General features: G+C 47.7%; 1 protein-coding gene across 1 annotated transcript in view; it reads right to left on the bottom strand.

Moving 5' to 3' along the window:
- The window catches only part of ITGB5 (integrin subunit beta 5), a 63,397-nt gene that overhangs the window by 18,222 nt on the left and 31,687 nt on the right, over positions 1 to 13,488 (bottom strand). The window contains exons 9-10 of the mRNA XM_074828699.1: positions 10,709 to 10,843; positions 6,734 to 7,163 (exon numbers count right to left, since the gene is read on the bottom strand). Coding sequence (XP_074684800.1) covers positions 6,734 to 7,163; positions 10,709 to 10,843 — 565 coding nt within the window. The remainder of the gene's footprint in view (positions 1 to 6,733; positions 7,164 to 10,708; positions 10,844 to 13,488) is intronic.

The raw sequence follows: 13,488 nt of genomic DNA, 5'->3' as shown, positions 1-13,488 counted from the left end.
TCAGAAAAGATCTGGTTTATACAAACATGCCTTGGGAAAAAAAAGGAGTAGTTTTTTCTGATTTGGGACTCAGATGCTGTCATGCAGACAAATGACATTGGACACACGGCCAACAGCATCCTCAGGGAGCTTGTACACAGGGTGAGAATGGCATCAGTCTGAGACGGATGAAGATTAATTCAGCTGGCTGCTCTTCCAGTTAATCCCCTTCACAGCCCTCAGCCCTCCCTGCCCCAGCTGACCTGGTCCTTACATTTCTTTAGGCTGACCCACAGGATGGGAATAAATGGAGTTCACCTAAACCTTACATTTCTTTACACTGACACACATGATAAAAGTAAGTGGAACATGCCCAGCTTCACAGTTTAACCTCGAAAAAGGAAGAGGACAGCGGAGGTCCCCCATTTGATTAATTTCTTATTAAATGCTTGCAGTCTATTCTTGTTGAAGCCAAAATGTTTCACAGGTAGAGAGGGGATGCAAGCTGGAGAGGGGATGCCCATCCAGCAGTGTCGCCACACATGAGCACTCCAGCCTCAGTTCATCACTGCTACAGGACACAGCAAGTCAGAGGTTTATTTTTCCCTTCTTATTCAGGGGGATTTTTTTGTTTTATGCATTTCTTCTCAGGTGCACAGATGTCTCGGGGCAAGGACTCTGGCTGAGCAGCTTCTGCAGGCAATAAAAGCCAAGGCCAAATGGAATGCAGCAAGGAGAAAGGCTTTTAGGAAGCTCTAGGATAAATGTGCAGCCTGACTGAGTCTTGACCACATCTTAAAAGAGAGATGCTATCACAGTGCCATCTCCTCATTACTTATTCTGGCCATAAGGTCCCCCTGGGCTATGCAGCAGCTCTGTAGACAGGACACTGCAAGATGCCTGAAACCAGATTTGTAGGCTGCCAAGGAGGAGTGATGGTCACCCTGTGCCTCACACAGCATGACAACATGCCTCTGTTTTCTAGCCCAACTTCAGCTGGTTTTTAGCTCCCTGTCCCCTACCCTGCTCTTTGGTGGGGAAAACAGACACTCACAGTCCTATAATCCACCCTAATGGAAAAGGGGTTTGGCTCAGAGGATTTGCTGGGTTCAGCTCACCCCAAACTGCTCTCCCATGTCCTGTAGCCCTGACAACACATGCAGCTGCTGCCTAGCCCCCCCTGCGAGCCCCCCACCTGCTAATAACTGGGACCACTAACGAAGCAACCAGCACTGTGAGGTTGCACCATGGTGACCTGAGTTGACACTACATTCTCTGTCACCAAAATAAAGCCTCAAAAATGCTGGTAGACATGTGCTCCCCATCCTCCCCCAGACCGGGGAGCGGATCAGGAGTGACCTGCGGGGCAGCCACCCCAGAGAGGGAGCCACATCTCCACAGCTGCATGGCTCACAGTTGCACAAGCACTTAGCAACAACTGAAGGATTATTTTTAACTTCCACACCTTATACGGCCCTTTTGTCTCTCCCCTTCAGATCCTTTTTTACTATGCAGTGCTCAGATTCCACCTTTTTACACAAACTAAATAAAAATTACCCCAAATCAAAAATCTAAAGATAGCAAGACTTGGCATGACTTAAAAGAAAACACTGCAGATGTGGTTTAGGCTGTGTTCCCTATCCTCTTTCTGCCACAGGCCACACTCTTCCCTTCTGGCAGGGGCTACATATGCTTAATGCCACCTTCGCCTTGGCATTGCCACAGGCATTGGGCACAGGCAAGATCCCCTTCTTCCCCAAACCACGGTCAACCCATCGCCTGCAACTTGGAGGTTAATAAATCAACTACTACCCATTTCTTTCTTAACAGCAGCTTCTGGTAAAAGCTTACACACTAGGAATTAAGAGAATTAAGACAAGAAAAAAATGTTAAAGCTGGATCACCTTTATTCTCACATCTGAGCCTTCAGATGTACATCAGCATCTTCTGTCCAGACACTACCACTAGGTAGGTGAATAATAACTACAAAAGTGTAGAAAAAAGTCTATTTCTATAAGATGTGTCCATGGGCACAGTGATTTGTATGGTAACAGACCCCGCCAGAAACCCCAGGGTGAAGGCACCAGTGGTGCCATCAAACCTGAGCGCTGCTCTCAAAGCACGGGGCTCTATGACACAACCCGAAACTGCTGCGCTGGCACTGGAGCCATCATCCCACCAGACCTCCCGCAAACTGCTTGTTACGGTGCCTGGGACGGGAAACACCAAAAACAAATTGCAGAAGCAGGAGTGAGATTTATAATTTGAGGCTATGTTAAAACAAACAGAAAAGCCTTATCTCACTGGACCTTGGTACAGGCTAAAACCTCACAGTGCTTCCCCATTTAATAAAACCAAGAAAGGGAAGCATTCAGAAATAAATACTGAGGACTTGTATGTCCTCAGCAGTTTTTGAAGTGGTTTCTGCAGGGCAGCTGGAATTGCATCACACATCAACTTGGCTATTCTCTGCGATTGGAGATGGATTCTCAATGAGCTGTCACTTCCCAAATCCCATTTCAGAAGTGATTCTGACACTTGCATGTATTTGCAAATTTGACACCCAATGCTTTATTGCTGACCCAGGCTTTTCCTGTCACTGGAAGCCCTGTACTGGTAAGAGAGGCCAGACGCCCATTTTGCCGTGCTTTAGTCATTGTAGCCAGTTAAGATGCTCACAGCTGCTTAAGAGCTAGAGAGAAGTTGCAGGGCTTGATTTACAATTGCAAAGTGTTTGTAAATGTGATTCATTACACACAGAATCACAGAATCATCTAGGTTGGAAAGGACCTTGAAGATCATCTAGTCCAACGTCTAATTCTAAAAAAAGGGAGAAAAACCACAAAAGACCTGATCCCACAAAGCTGCACCAACATTGGCAGTCTCTGTGTTGCTTAGGCAGTATGGATTTTTGGAACAAGATCCTTTGTGTTTCAGGGGGAGAAACAGCTTGCAGCGTGGCAAGTGCTCTTTACTGACTCCTCGGTAGTGATGTTCCCGTGCACAACCACAGTCCTGAGCTGAAGAGTGCACAGATGACACCCACATGGGGAGCCGGGTAATGGCAGTGATGGTTAAGAGGAAATTTCTCTAGAGACACCAAAGTAAAGATGATGCCATACTACTCTGCATCCACCCCCCTCCAAGAAATAATAGGTCTGCAGCACTGAAGCTAATGAAGCTTGGCCTCCAGCGAGCCAGTCTCTCTTCATTAGAGGCAAACATGTGACGACCTCATCAGGGCCTCTCCTCCTTCTTGCCACCTAGTTTTATGGGACCTTCAGGAATGCAATTAGTGCTGAGATGTTTCCTCTTTTGTCAAACTGCCTGGCAGGCAGCCAAGGGGTTCAAAAGGCACTGGGCTGCGCAGCCAGCTGTCCCTTCCCGAGCCTGGCTGCAGGCAGGAGGGCTCTCTTCCCCTCTCCCGCAGCCACCCGCTGTTCAGAGTAGAGGCCAGAGCAATGTGCCAAAGGCCTCAATGCAAGAGGGCAACTTCTCCATCCAGAGAAAAACTGGGAGTGAAGCATTCAGGGGTTTGGGAAGCAACTGCCTGCTTTGTTGGAGCATGATGCTGTGGGTAACCTGGTTGCATCTCTTTTGGAAGAAAAGAGCACTTCTGCAAGTCATCCCTGATGGCCCTTCCAGAAATTGGATTAATGGTTTAAAACAGCTACTCTGGAGCTGTTAACTGAACTTGGGGAGCAGCAGAACAAATGTGACTTATTAATGACTAAGTGGCATCAACTAACAGTTGGATGCAATTTCAATCAACATTTACGTGTTATAAATGACCCCTTTTCCTTCCCATCTCACAGAGACAGGAGGGACGTTAAACCTCCCACTAAGAGGAATTAAATTCTTGCTTCTCCTTTATATTATCTTCCACCCAAAATCTGCTTCTCCACTTCACAGGGGGCTACAAAAGGACAGCAGCCATATGCAGCACTGTGTGCAGTCATCTCTTCTCTCAAATGCTGACAAAATGAGGTGCCAATATTTTTAAATGGACCCAGGAATGAAAACGCTTTTGCTGGCCAAAGGACTAAGTACCAAGAGACAAGAAGTTCAAAGTTCATTTCAGACTGTTTCAACCCTACTGTGGCTTTCGCCAGGAATATGGGATGCCTGAGCACAATCTGCCTCCCAGCCCTGTGTCATGGTAGTGACTCAATGGGTCAGCTTTGCTCCAGATCATAAAAAGAAGAAATGCCCAGGCTTGCTGATGATGGGCTCACGGTGCCTCTGAGCTGAGGCACGCAGAAAGCAGAGCCATGTACATGCAAATCAGTTTGCATATTTGGATTTTTACTTCTCAGCTTGGAAAACTGTGCTTTCCTCCTTGTGCTCCCCAAAACCTGGGCTTGGGTTGGACTGGCTGCTTTCCCACCTTCTCTGTCCAGGATAGGCACTCAGAGGCTCACGATACCACCTTGTTCAACAGCTTGGGCAGGTGTAAATGTATTCAATGGGGAGGACCTCAGCCCATGTGCTAAAACTGAGGTTGGGTTCTTTTGGGGTGAAAAACGCTGTTCAAAATACAGTCATCAGAAATACACTGAGAGGCATTAAGTGCCTTCTACACTACCAGAAGATTCACACAGTATAAATAAAGCCCTTGACAACAGTGATGAGCTCCCCTCACAGGTCCAAGCCAAGCAACTCCCAAGCAAGGACGGAGACGACAATGATCTGCAGCAAAATGACAGCTCCCGATGCGCTGCTTGTTTGGTTTCTGTGTTTGCTAAAACTTGTTGGTCTCCCCTCACGGTGGGATTCAGCCTGCAAGAGTGGTGGGCACCAGAATGCTGGGGCCTTTCATGGACAGATATTGTGCCCAGGAGAAGACAGAAGGATGGCAGGCTGTCCTTTCTTCCCCTTAAAGGAATAAAAGCAGTGACCATGCTCCGGGGGACATCCTGCACCCAAGGCATGACGCAAACTTCCATGGCTGTCAAATCTACATGCGCTGATGGACTGGGATGTTCAGCACTGAGCTAAACACACAGTCTTTTTCAAGAAGGCCCTATTTGTAGGGAGGAGAGAGCACGGAAGTCCGCTGGAAGTCACCAGAGATGCTTGTGTAGAAGAAGGCTGTTTGTTAGGTGCAGCTTTGGGCACAGCTCCACTGCACAAGCTCAGACACTTTTGGTGGGCTGGTGAAGCCCCAAGCCTCTTGGGCTGACAAAACCACCTCAAAATGTTATGTCATTGGCACAGCACTTGCTACAGCTCAGATTTAGCATCATAACTGCTGGAATTAAAAAAAAAAAAAAAAAAAAAAAAAAAAACACAACCAAAAAAAAGAAAACAAAAAGCCAACAAACCAACAGCAATAGAAATACCAGGAGGCATAGGGAGAACTACCCCACGCCACACAGCCATGCCAGACTCATCCCACCCCTGGAGCAAAGAGGCCACTTGGCCTCAGCCTACCTTTTATTTTCTTCCATAGCTATAAAAAGGACTTTTAAATGCAAAAAACTCTGTCAAATCCCAAACCAGCTATGCTGCTGTTCCCAGCACATGAAGCTCTCCACAGGGACAGAAGAAAGCAGGTGCGACATAAGACACACAACTTGCTTTCCTGTGGAGTGGTAGAGCTCTGGCAGGTATTGCCTGCCCCATATTGAGCAATGTCAAAACATCACTAGCTAAAAGAAAACAAGCATGAACATCCTCTACCTGCCTAGCAACACAACCATCTCAAACAGCCAGAAACTTGCAACCCAAAGGTGTCCCATCACTTACTGCCCAGCTCAGAAACATGCATGGCAAGATAAACAGTGGAGAAAAAACCAACCACTTCCCTGGAGAAAACATGAAAAATAGCTATTTCTCCAAGTTTACACTTGTTTTGAAAATTTTGTCCAAGATTTTCAGTTAAGGAAGTATTTTACTTGCTTGAAAGCTGGCAAATTTTAAAGAATAACCTTTTGCCCAGCTCCAACTGAGGGAATTATGTCTGAGAGCTAATCCAGGCAATTATGTGCAAGGTAAATTATGTGACCTCAAATTGACAAGGAATTAAAGCCATTTCAGCAAACAGAGCTAAATAACTCCTCTACCTTTGCTTAAGCAAAGCTGACTGGCTACATCTTCCCCAATGAATGACTTGTTTTCCCAGTGGGCAGAAAAATCTATACATAAAATACCTTTAGGAATCTTTAACACAGATTTTCTCTAATAAGTAACAGACCGAGACACAACCTTTCCTTTCACCTGTGCTGCACCAGGGGATTATTTCAAATGCTTCATCTTAGAAAAAAAAAGATGTTTCTGCCTTTGCAAGTAAGGATGGCACACGTAGAAGAAATCCAACTGAAGAAGACACCAAAAAGCTTCAGAGGATTCAAGCCTGTGCTGCCTTATTCTTTCCTAGGAATATACTTCAGTGTGCAAGAAATGTGCGTGGTTACATCAAAGTAACACCACCAAAGCCAAGCCTCTGCTCATCTCTGTGGGACCTGGGCAGAGGACAAGCCTGTAAGGAGAGAGCCTTTAATGCTGGAAACTCAGTTCTGATGGAGATAGTGCACTTTTGGCTCATTAGTGTGGATGCACTTAAACCTCTCCCTTCTTTTTTCCATCAGAAAAAGAAAAGGAGCGCAGATCCAGAAACAGAGCAGATTTTGGCAGGTGGGGCAGGTGCAGCCCCTCGCACACCCTGCACACACCAGCCCAGCAGCTTTCCCCATTTCAGGGTGATTTCCCCATCCCCACGATGTGGAGGGCACGAGGGAGGAAAGGCTCCTACCTGAGCAGAGGACTCCCTTATACCTGGCGCAGGAGAAGTCGTCGCACTCGCAGAAGGGCCCGTAGATGTTTCCGAACTCGCTCTCGTAGCAGAGGCACTGGTTGCAGCTGCACTCCCCTCTCCCGCTGCAGAGAGGTTTGCCCTCCGCTTCCCGGCACATGGCGTGGTGCATGTCCCCGCTGGCACCCTCCTCGCACTCGCACCGGGCCCCCAGGTAGCCAGCGTCACACTCGCAGAGCCCGCAGGCATAGGTCCCATTGCCGCTGCACTTGCTGCTGGCCGGGGCGGTGCGGCCGGTGCAGCCGCAGAGGCAGCTGTAGGTCACCACCACCTCCAGCGTGTCCCGAAAGCCAGCTGGCTTGATGGTGAAGGCATGGGAGGTGTCCTCGGCAGGGCAGCTCCGCGCCTCCACGGCCACCTCGAAGGAAACCTAGGGGGGCATGTTGAGATGTAAATTAACACGCATGGCCCCAGAATGGCTGCCAAGGGTGTCCCGGGAAGGAAGGCAGGAGGGAAAGGCAAATGTCCCAAGGAAAAGTCATGGAGCAATTCTCTGGAGTAGGGTCACACTCAGCACATAGAGCTTTACTCCCAGGTGTGCAAAAAAAACCAAAATAGTTGCCCATCTAACGAGGACATCTGCAGCTCAATGCACCAACATCTGCCCGCACCAAAAGCGGTTTGGCATCCTTAACATTTTAAAACTCTTTACTGTCAGTCATTAGCAGTAATTTTCCCCATCAGGGACCACTGGTGAAAGGGGAAGGAACCTGACTATTCCCTTGAAATCAACAGGGCAAAACTGTAGCAAATAGCCTGGTTTTCATGCTATTAAAAATAATAAACTCTGCTGAAACCAAGCACTATGAAGGATCTAATCAATGCAGCACAAGGGCTCAAGCTGCCTGCAAGATCATGGATTTAGAAGGTTTTACAGGAATCCTGATCTGCACACAGAGATGTAAGTCAGTCACGCAGTCTCAAGCTTTCAGCGTGCTGCTAACAGACCATTTTCAATGGATGCTTCTATTAAGACTGGCTTCAGAAGGGTTATACGTCATTATATGGTTACACATCATCCTCCTACTCATTTTCTCCTTGGGAAAATCAAGACAGTCCTATGGCTGTTTGCCCAATTTAATCCTCCTGTTTGGTGGGGGTCTTGGGCCAGCCAGCACTGCCCGGAGCTGCTGCTTAGCAAAGAGGATTAACCTTATTTCAAGAAAACGAGCCCCTTTCCTAGGCATCAGGAGGGAATGATTTTTCTCCAGACATTTGGGGTCACCTTGAGCTCTCACTGCCTGCGTCGTCCCATATACCAAGGGGTGACATGCAGATGGTGGCCCAGCAGCAACCTCCAGCTGGGAGAGCTGCACCTCCAGGGAAACCTCCCTTGACCCCCTCCCATTTCCAAGGCCTGAAGCAATTAGGCAACAAACTCAAATTACAGAGGAGAAGGAGATCAGAAAGGGAGATAAGGGGATCAGGGTAATCCTGCTCCCTTTCACCCGTTGACACCCAGGCCCTGGGACTAAACCCCAGCAGATTACAACCCAGTGCCAGCATTATCCTCTTCGAGGAAAACTTTCTTAGCAGGAGTCAAATCTTGATCCACATGGCAGCAATGGGACAGACAGCAGCTGAACAAGAGGTGATGGAGGGATGGGACCCCCATGATCCTGTGGCACGTCTGCCTATGCAGGCACCGCATTACTTGGGTGCACCCAAAATGGGAGAGGTACCAGTGTCCGCTCTCTGCTGCACCCACTGCCAAACCCCTTTACAGCATGAGCTGCAGTAGCTGGAGCGACCCCTCTGCTCATGCTAAAGCTCTGAGCCCAGGATCAATCACCAGATTAATTCTGTTACCTTGGGGGCTCAGGTTTTGCTGTGGGAACAAGAAGGGCACGTGACTAGCATGGCACACTATAGGGATTGCTTTTACCTGCCCATCAGAGATCCAGTAAGGTCAGCTAAAAAAGCAGAGGCTACCTCCCTTTTTAACACTTGATAGAATAGAATCATAGAATGGTTTGGGTTAGAAGGGACCTTAAAGATCATCCAGTTCCAACACCCCTGCCACAGGCAGTGACACCTTCCACTAGACCAGGCTGCTCAAAGCCCCGTCCAACCTGGCCTTGAACCCTTCCAGGCAGGGGGCAGCCACAGCTTCTCTGGGCAACCTGTGCCAGTGCCTCACCACCCTCATTATACTTCATCTAAATCTACCCTCTTTCAGTTTAAATCCATTACCCCTTGCCCTATCGCTACATGCCCTTGTAAAAAGTCCCTCCCCACCTTTCCTGTAGCCCCCTTGAAGTACTGGAAGGCCACTATAAGGTCTCCCTGGAGCCTTCTCTTCTCCAGGCTGAACAACCCCAACTCTCTCAGCCTGTCTTCATAGGAGAGGTGTTCCAGCCCTCTTCGCATGATCCTTATTTGGTGGGGTAAAAATCCAGCTACTGTTGACTCTTTCAGACTATTTTTATATGCCTCAGCGCTTAGAGCTCTGGTATGTTTGCAGAGTGACTCTTCTCAAATAAGGCAATCAGGCTGCTAATGAACCTGCACCCGCGTCCTCACAGACAGCAAAAGCCTGGAGAAGGGGAGAGGGTTACCCACTGGTTTGAGCCCTCCTGCTCCCACCCTTCAAGCCCAGCAACTCATTTATCTATATCTACATTCAATTTAAACAAGCAAAGCTGAGCCTCTCTGGATTTTTTATAAAAAAGCCCAGGGTGGATTATGCCATGCATACTGTTAACATTAAGGGGCAAACTATATCTTTAGTCTGTGCTGCCATCCAATAACCCTAGGAACTGAACACACAAGAGGAGGGTTGTTGCCTTTCTGAGCACCCTGTCTTTTTTTGCAATACCTCTGAAGTTAATCATGACCTCTTCACTCCAGGAAAGAAAAGTTTTGATTAGAATCATAGAATCACAGAATCATTTAGGTTGGAAAAGACCCTTAAGATCATCAAGTCTAACTGTTAACCTAACACTGCCAACTCCACGACTAAACCATGTCCCTAAGTGCCACATCTACACGTCTTTTAAATACCTCCAGGGATGGTGACTCAACTACTTCCCTGGGCAGCCTGTTCCAGTGCTTGAAAACACTTTCAGTGAAGAAATTTTTCCTAATATCCAATCTAAACCACCCCTGGTGCAACTGCGGCCATTTCCTCTTGTCCTATTGCTTGTTACTTGGGAAAGGAGACCAACATCCACCTCACTACAACCTCCTTTCAAATAGTTGTAGATAGCAATAAGGTCTCCTCTCAGCCTCCTTTTCTCAAGGTTAAACACCCCCAGTTTCCTCAGCCACTCTTCATAAGACTTGTGCTCTAGACCCTTCACCAGCCTTGTTACTTTTCTCTGGACATGCTCCAGCACCTCAATGTCTTGTAGTGAGGGGCCCAAAACTGAACACAGTATTCAAGGTTTGGCCTCACCAGTGCTGAGTACAGGGGTACAATTACTTCTCTAGTCCTGCTGGCCACACTGTTTCTGATACAAGCCAGGATGCTAATACAAGCCAGGATTCTCAAACAATAACAAGAAAACCTTGACTATTTAACAGAGCAGGAAAAGACCAGCAGGCCACGGCAATAAAAATTTCACAGGTGAGAGTGTGATGTGAATATCTGGAATTACAGGGAATAAAAAGCCCATTCCTGACTATTGCATCCTGCTGCCTGATCAAGACCTTTTGGCTCAGGGTACTGTACACAAGACACCTGTAGTCTCTCTTTCCTTACAGCTGACCTTGGGCTGATCTATACCACCCAGAGACACTTCCAGCAGAGACACTCTCCATGAGTTTCTATATTAATGTGGCGCAGCATGAGGAGAGCAGAGCAAGATGAGAAAAGCTGTTCTCTATTGCCCCGGACCACTCATTGAGAGAGGTAAATGGCTGCACAGAGGGTGAAACAGCCTCTCCAGGGGACAGATCAAAAGGCAGACTCACCGTATCTCCTATTTTGAGATCCCCGCACTTTCTGAGCCCAGGATAGGACAACCCATCCTGACACGTGGCAGTGAAGGTCAAGCCAATGTCCTCAGGGCTGTCCCAGACTGTGAGCTCCACCTTGGACCGAATACTCTAGAACACAACGGGAAAGCAAACTGTCAGGTTCCCAAAGGCGGGTGGGTTTCTTCTGCTTTAGTTTCTTCTCCTGATTTTTCCAGGGGGTGGCTAGGACATCTCTGCACCTATATGGAAAAAAATCACCCCTGCACACACAGTGACATTTGGGTTTGACTTAACCAGCTCAGGAGACGTCTGATGAATGCAACCAGACTCAAGCCTACAACCCCTGCAGGTGGCTTATGCCATCTAGGACAGGTATGATGACCGCTGTAGCTAGCATTGAAAAGATACAGATACACAAGAAAAAAGAAAGAAGAAAACATTCTCAACCACAATTGGAGCATCTCCAAGCTGAAGGTCAGACCCTCACACATACATCTGCACCTCCTCCTCCCCATAAAGCAGCCCCTTAGCGAAGCGCAGAGCCTGATTCTCCACTGGCAGTTATCCTGTGACGTCCTGTGACAGCATAGAGAAGGTGTAAAACTGCACTAACTCTGTCCTGCTTTGTTGATTTCAGCCAACTGGTCAGAAAAATGTATCTTCTCTTTTAGGAGAAAATGGCAAACAAAAAGTACCCTTTCAGATGCGTCAGCTGGAAACACCACCATGGGAAAAAATAAATGAAAATTCTCTTTGTGAAACTTTTCAAAGTGAAAAACGTTTTCCATTAGTGAGGCTTTGGTATGCTCCTAACCCCTTTCTTCTGCTTCTCATCTCTTTGCTCTGTTGCACACACAGACTCCTTAAATCAAAACAACATGAAGTTTATAAGTATTAATTTAGAATGACATTGTTTTGTTTAATTCTTCCAATGGCTGGAACTGATTTTTTGTAAGTGGTGTCCAAAAACGATAAAGGTTTTCAAAATGGAGCTTTTTATACAAATATATTTATTTTCCAAGGCCAGCTTGCAGCTCCATCCCTCTCTCCCTTGTCCCCAACCCTCACCAAAGTGGACAGATTAAGGAAAAGTGTTAATTCAGACCTCTTGCCAGTCCATGTAATAACAAAACCAGAATTCACATGCCAGCAAAGAGCTAACGCTTTTGGAACCAGGCAGGAAATACATGAGTTTTGGCTGCATGAATCTAAACAGCCCTTGAGGAAAGAAAGGAATAATTTCCCATCTCTCTGCTGTAACAGAGGAGTCGTTCATGGGGTGGCAATTTGGACTGTACAGAACATCCACCGCCTGTGGGCTGAATGCTGCATGTGCCAGTAAAGCTGAGCATACTGTTCTGCTCAGAACTATCCTGTAGAAATTAGCTGTCACACTGATACACTCTCCCATCTTCCTACCCAGAGCATCTCATCTGGGGCATGGCAGAAGACAGGATACCAGGCCAGACCTCGGGTTGACCTTGTGTGGGCACTTCCTATGTTCTTAGACAGATGTCAAGATTTCTTATTAGCTCTATATAGTAATGCTATTAGCCTAATTATAATGTTACTATTATTAGCCACTTTGCACTGTTACACAGCAACACCTTCTCACAGCACTACAGCCACCACTAAGGGCAACTGCAGGATTTTGCTGCTGTGTTGCTGGGTGGCCACCAAGCCCGCTGCGCTTCCAGGGTCGAGGGGAAGACGCTAGAGAAACCAAAAGGAAGGACCTGGCCCTGAGACGGAGCAACATCTCTGCCTGAAATAAAGCTGCCTGCTATAGCCCAGGGGAATTCAAAGGATGGATAGTTTCAGTGTGAAAATAAGGAAATTCTGAACTGGCAGTGGCTCCAGGGATGGCTGATGTGAAGGCTACCTGCCACAGGAAACCCATTGGTGGTGTAATGAGAAATAGATCCAAAACCTGCCTGGACCGGGCTTAGGAAAGTGGTTTTTAAACCAGCATCCTGTTTGCTCTCTACAGTCCAAACGCAGCCCATGTGCCTGAGCAGAGACCCCCTCATGCCATGACAGCTGGGGCACAGCTCCACAGAAGCCTTTCTGTCTTCAAGGCATGTTGAGATTTGGAGGAAGGTTTTTTTTCCTTAGTGAGGGCAGAGAAAAAAGCAGTCCCTGTTCTCTTTTGCTTCACACTCTATGGGATGGAGGAGAGGCGGCAGCATGCTGAGGAGAAGAAAAAGGGAGATGGAAGATGAAGAGATGAGGGAAAGGGATCTCGGGGATAACGTAAGCCCTGAGCAAGTCTGATGTATGCATCGGTGGAGGGACACAGATGAGAGAGGACCAGAGACAGCCAAAGCACTGAAGAGGAGAGGCTGAGTCCAGGCCCAGAGCACCAGCCACTGACACCCTGCAGGAGAAAATGGTCCCTGTTGCAGCTGAAGGGTTTCTCTAGGATCAGAGTTTCCTTTCCGTGAGTAATAAAAACAGTTCATTCCCACTTGGGAAACAGAAATTTTAGCCTTCTCCTTCAGTCAGAATTTCCTCCTTCATTTCAGGAAAAAGACAAAGCTACTGAGAGGAGACGGGCTGCGTGGGTGCTAGGCTGCCTGTGGCCCCAGACTGCCCACAGCAGAGGCAGGAGCTGCCAGATTCTGGCAGCACGCCCATGGGTCCCAGCCCGCACCCACCACCCAGCTGAACAGGCAAGAAACCAGTCCCGGTCTCAGCAGCAAATCATCCCATACAGTTCCTTCCGTGGGGCATCTCTGTCTCAGTGTTGTAGTGGTTTCCAGCCAGCTGCACTG

The sequence above is a fragment of the Strix aluco genome, chromosome 6, assembly GCF_031877795.1.
Source record: "Strix aluco isolate bStrAlu1 chromosome 6, bStrAlu1.hap1, whole genome shotgun sequence".
Lineage (NCBI taxonomy): Eukaryota > Metazoa > Chordata > Aves > Strigiformes > Strigidae > Strix > Strix aluco.
The sequence above is the reverse complement of the archived record's forward strand: the minus strand, read 5'-3'. Positions and strand labels throughout refer to the sequence as shown.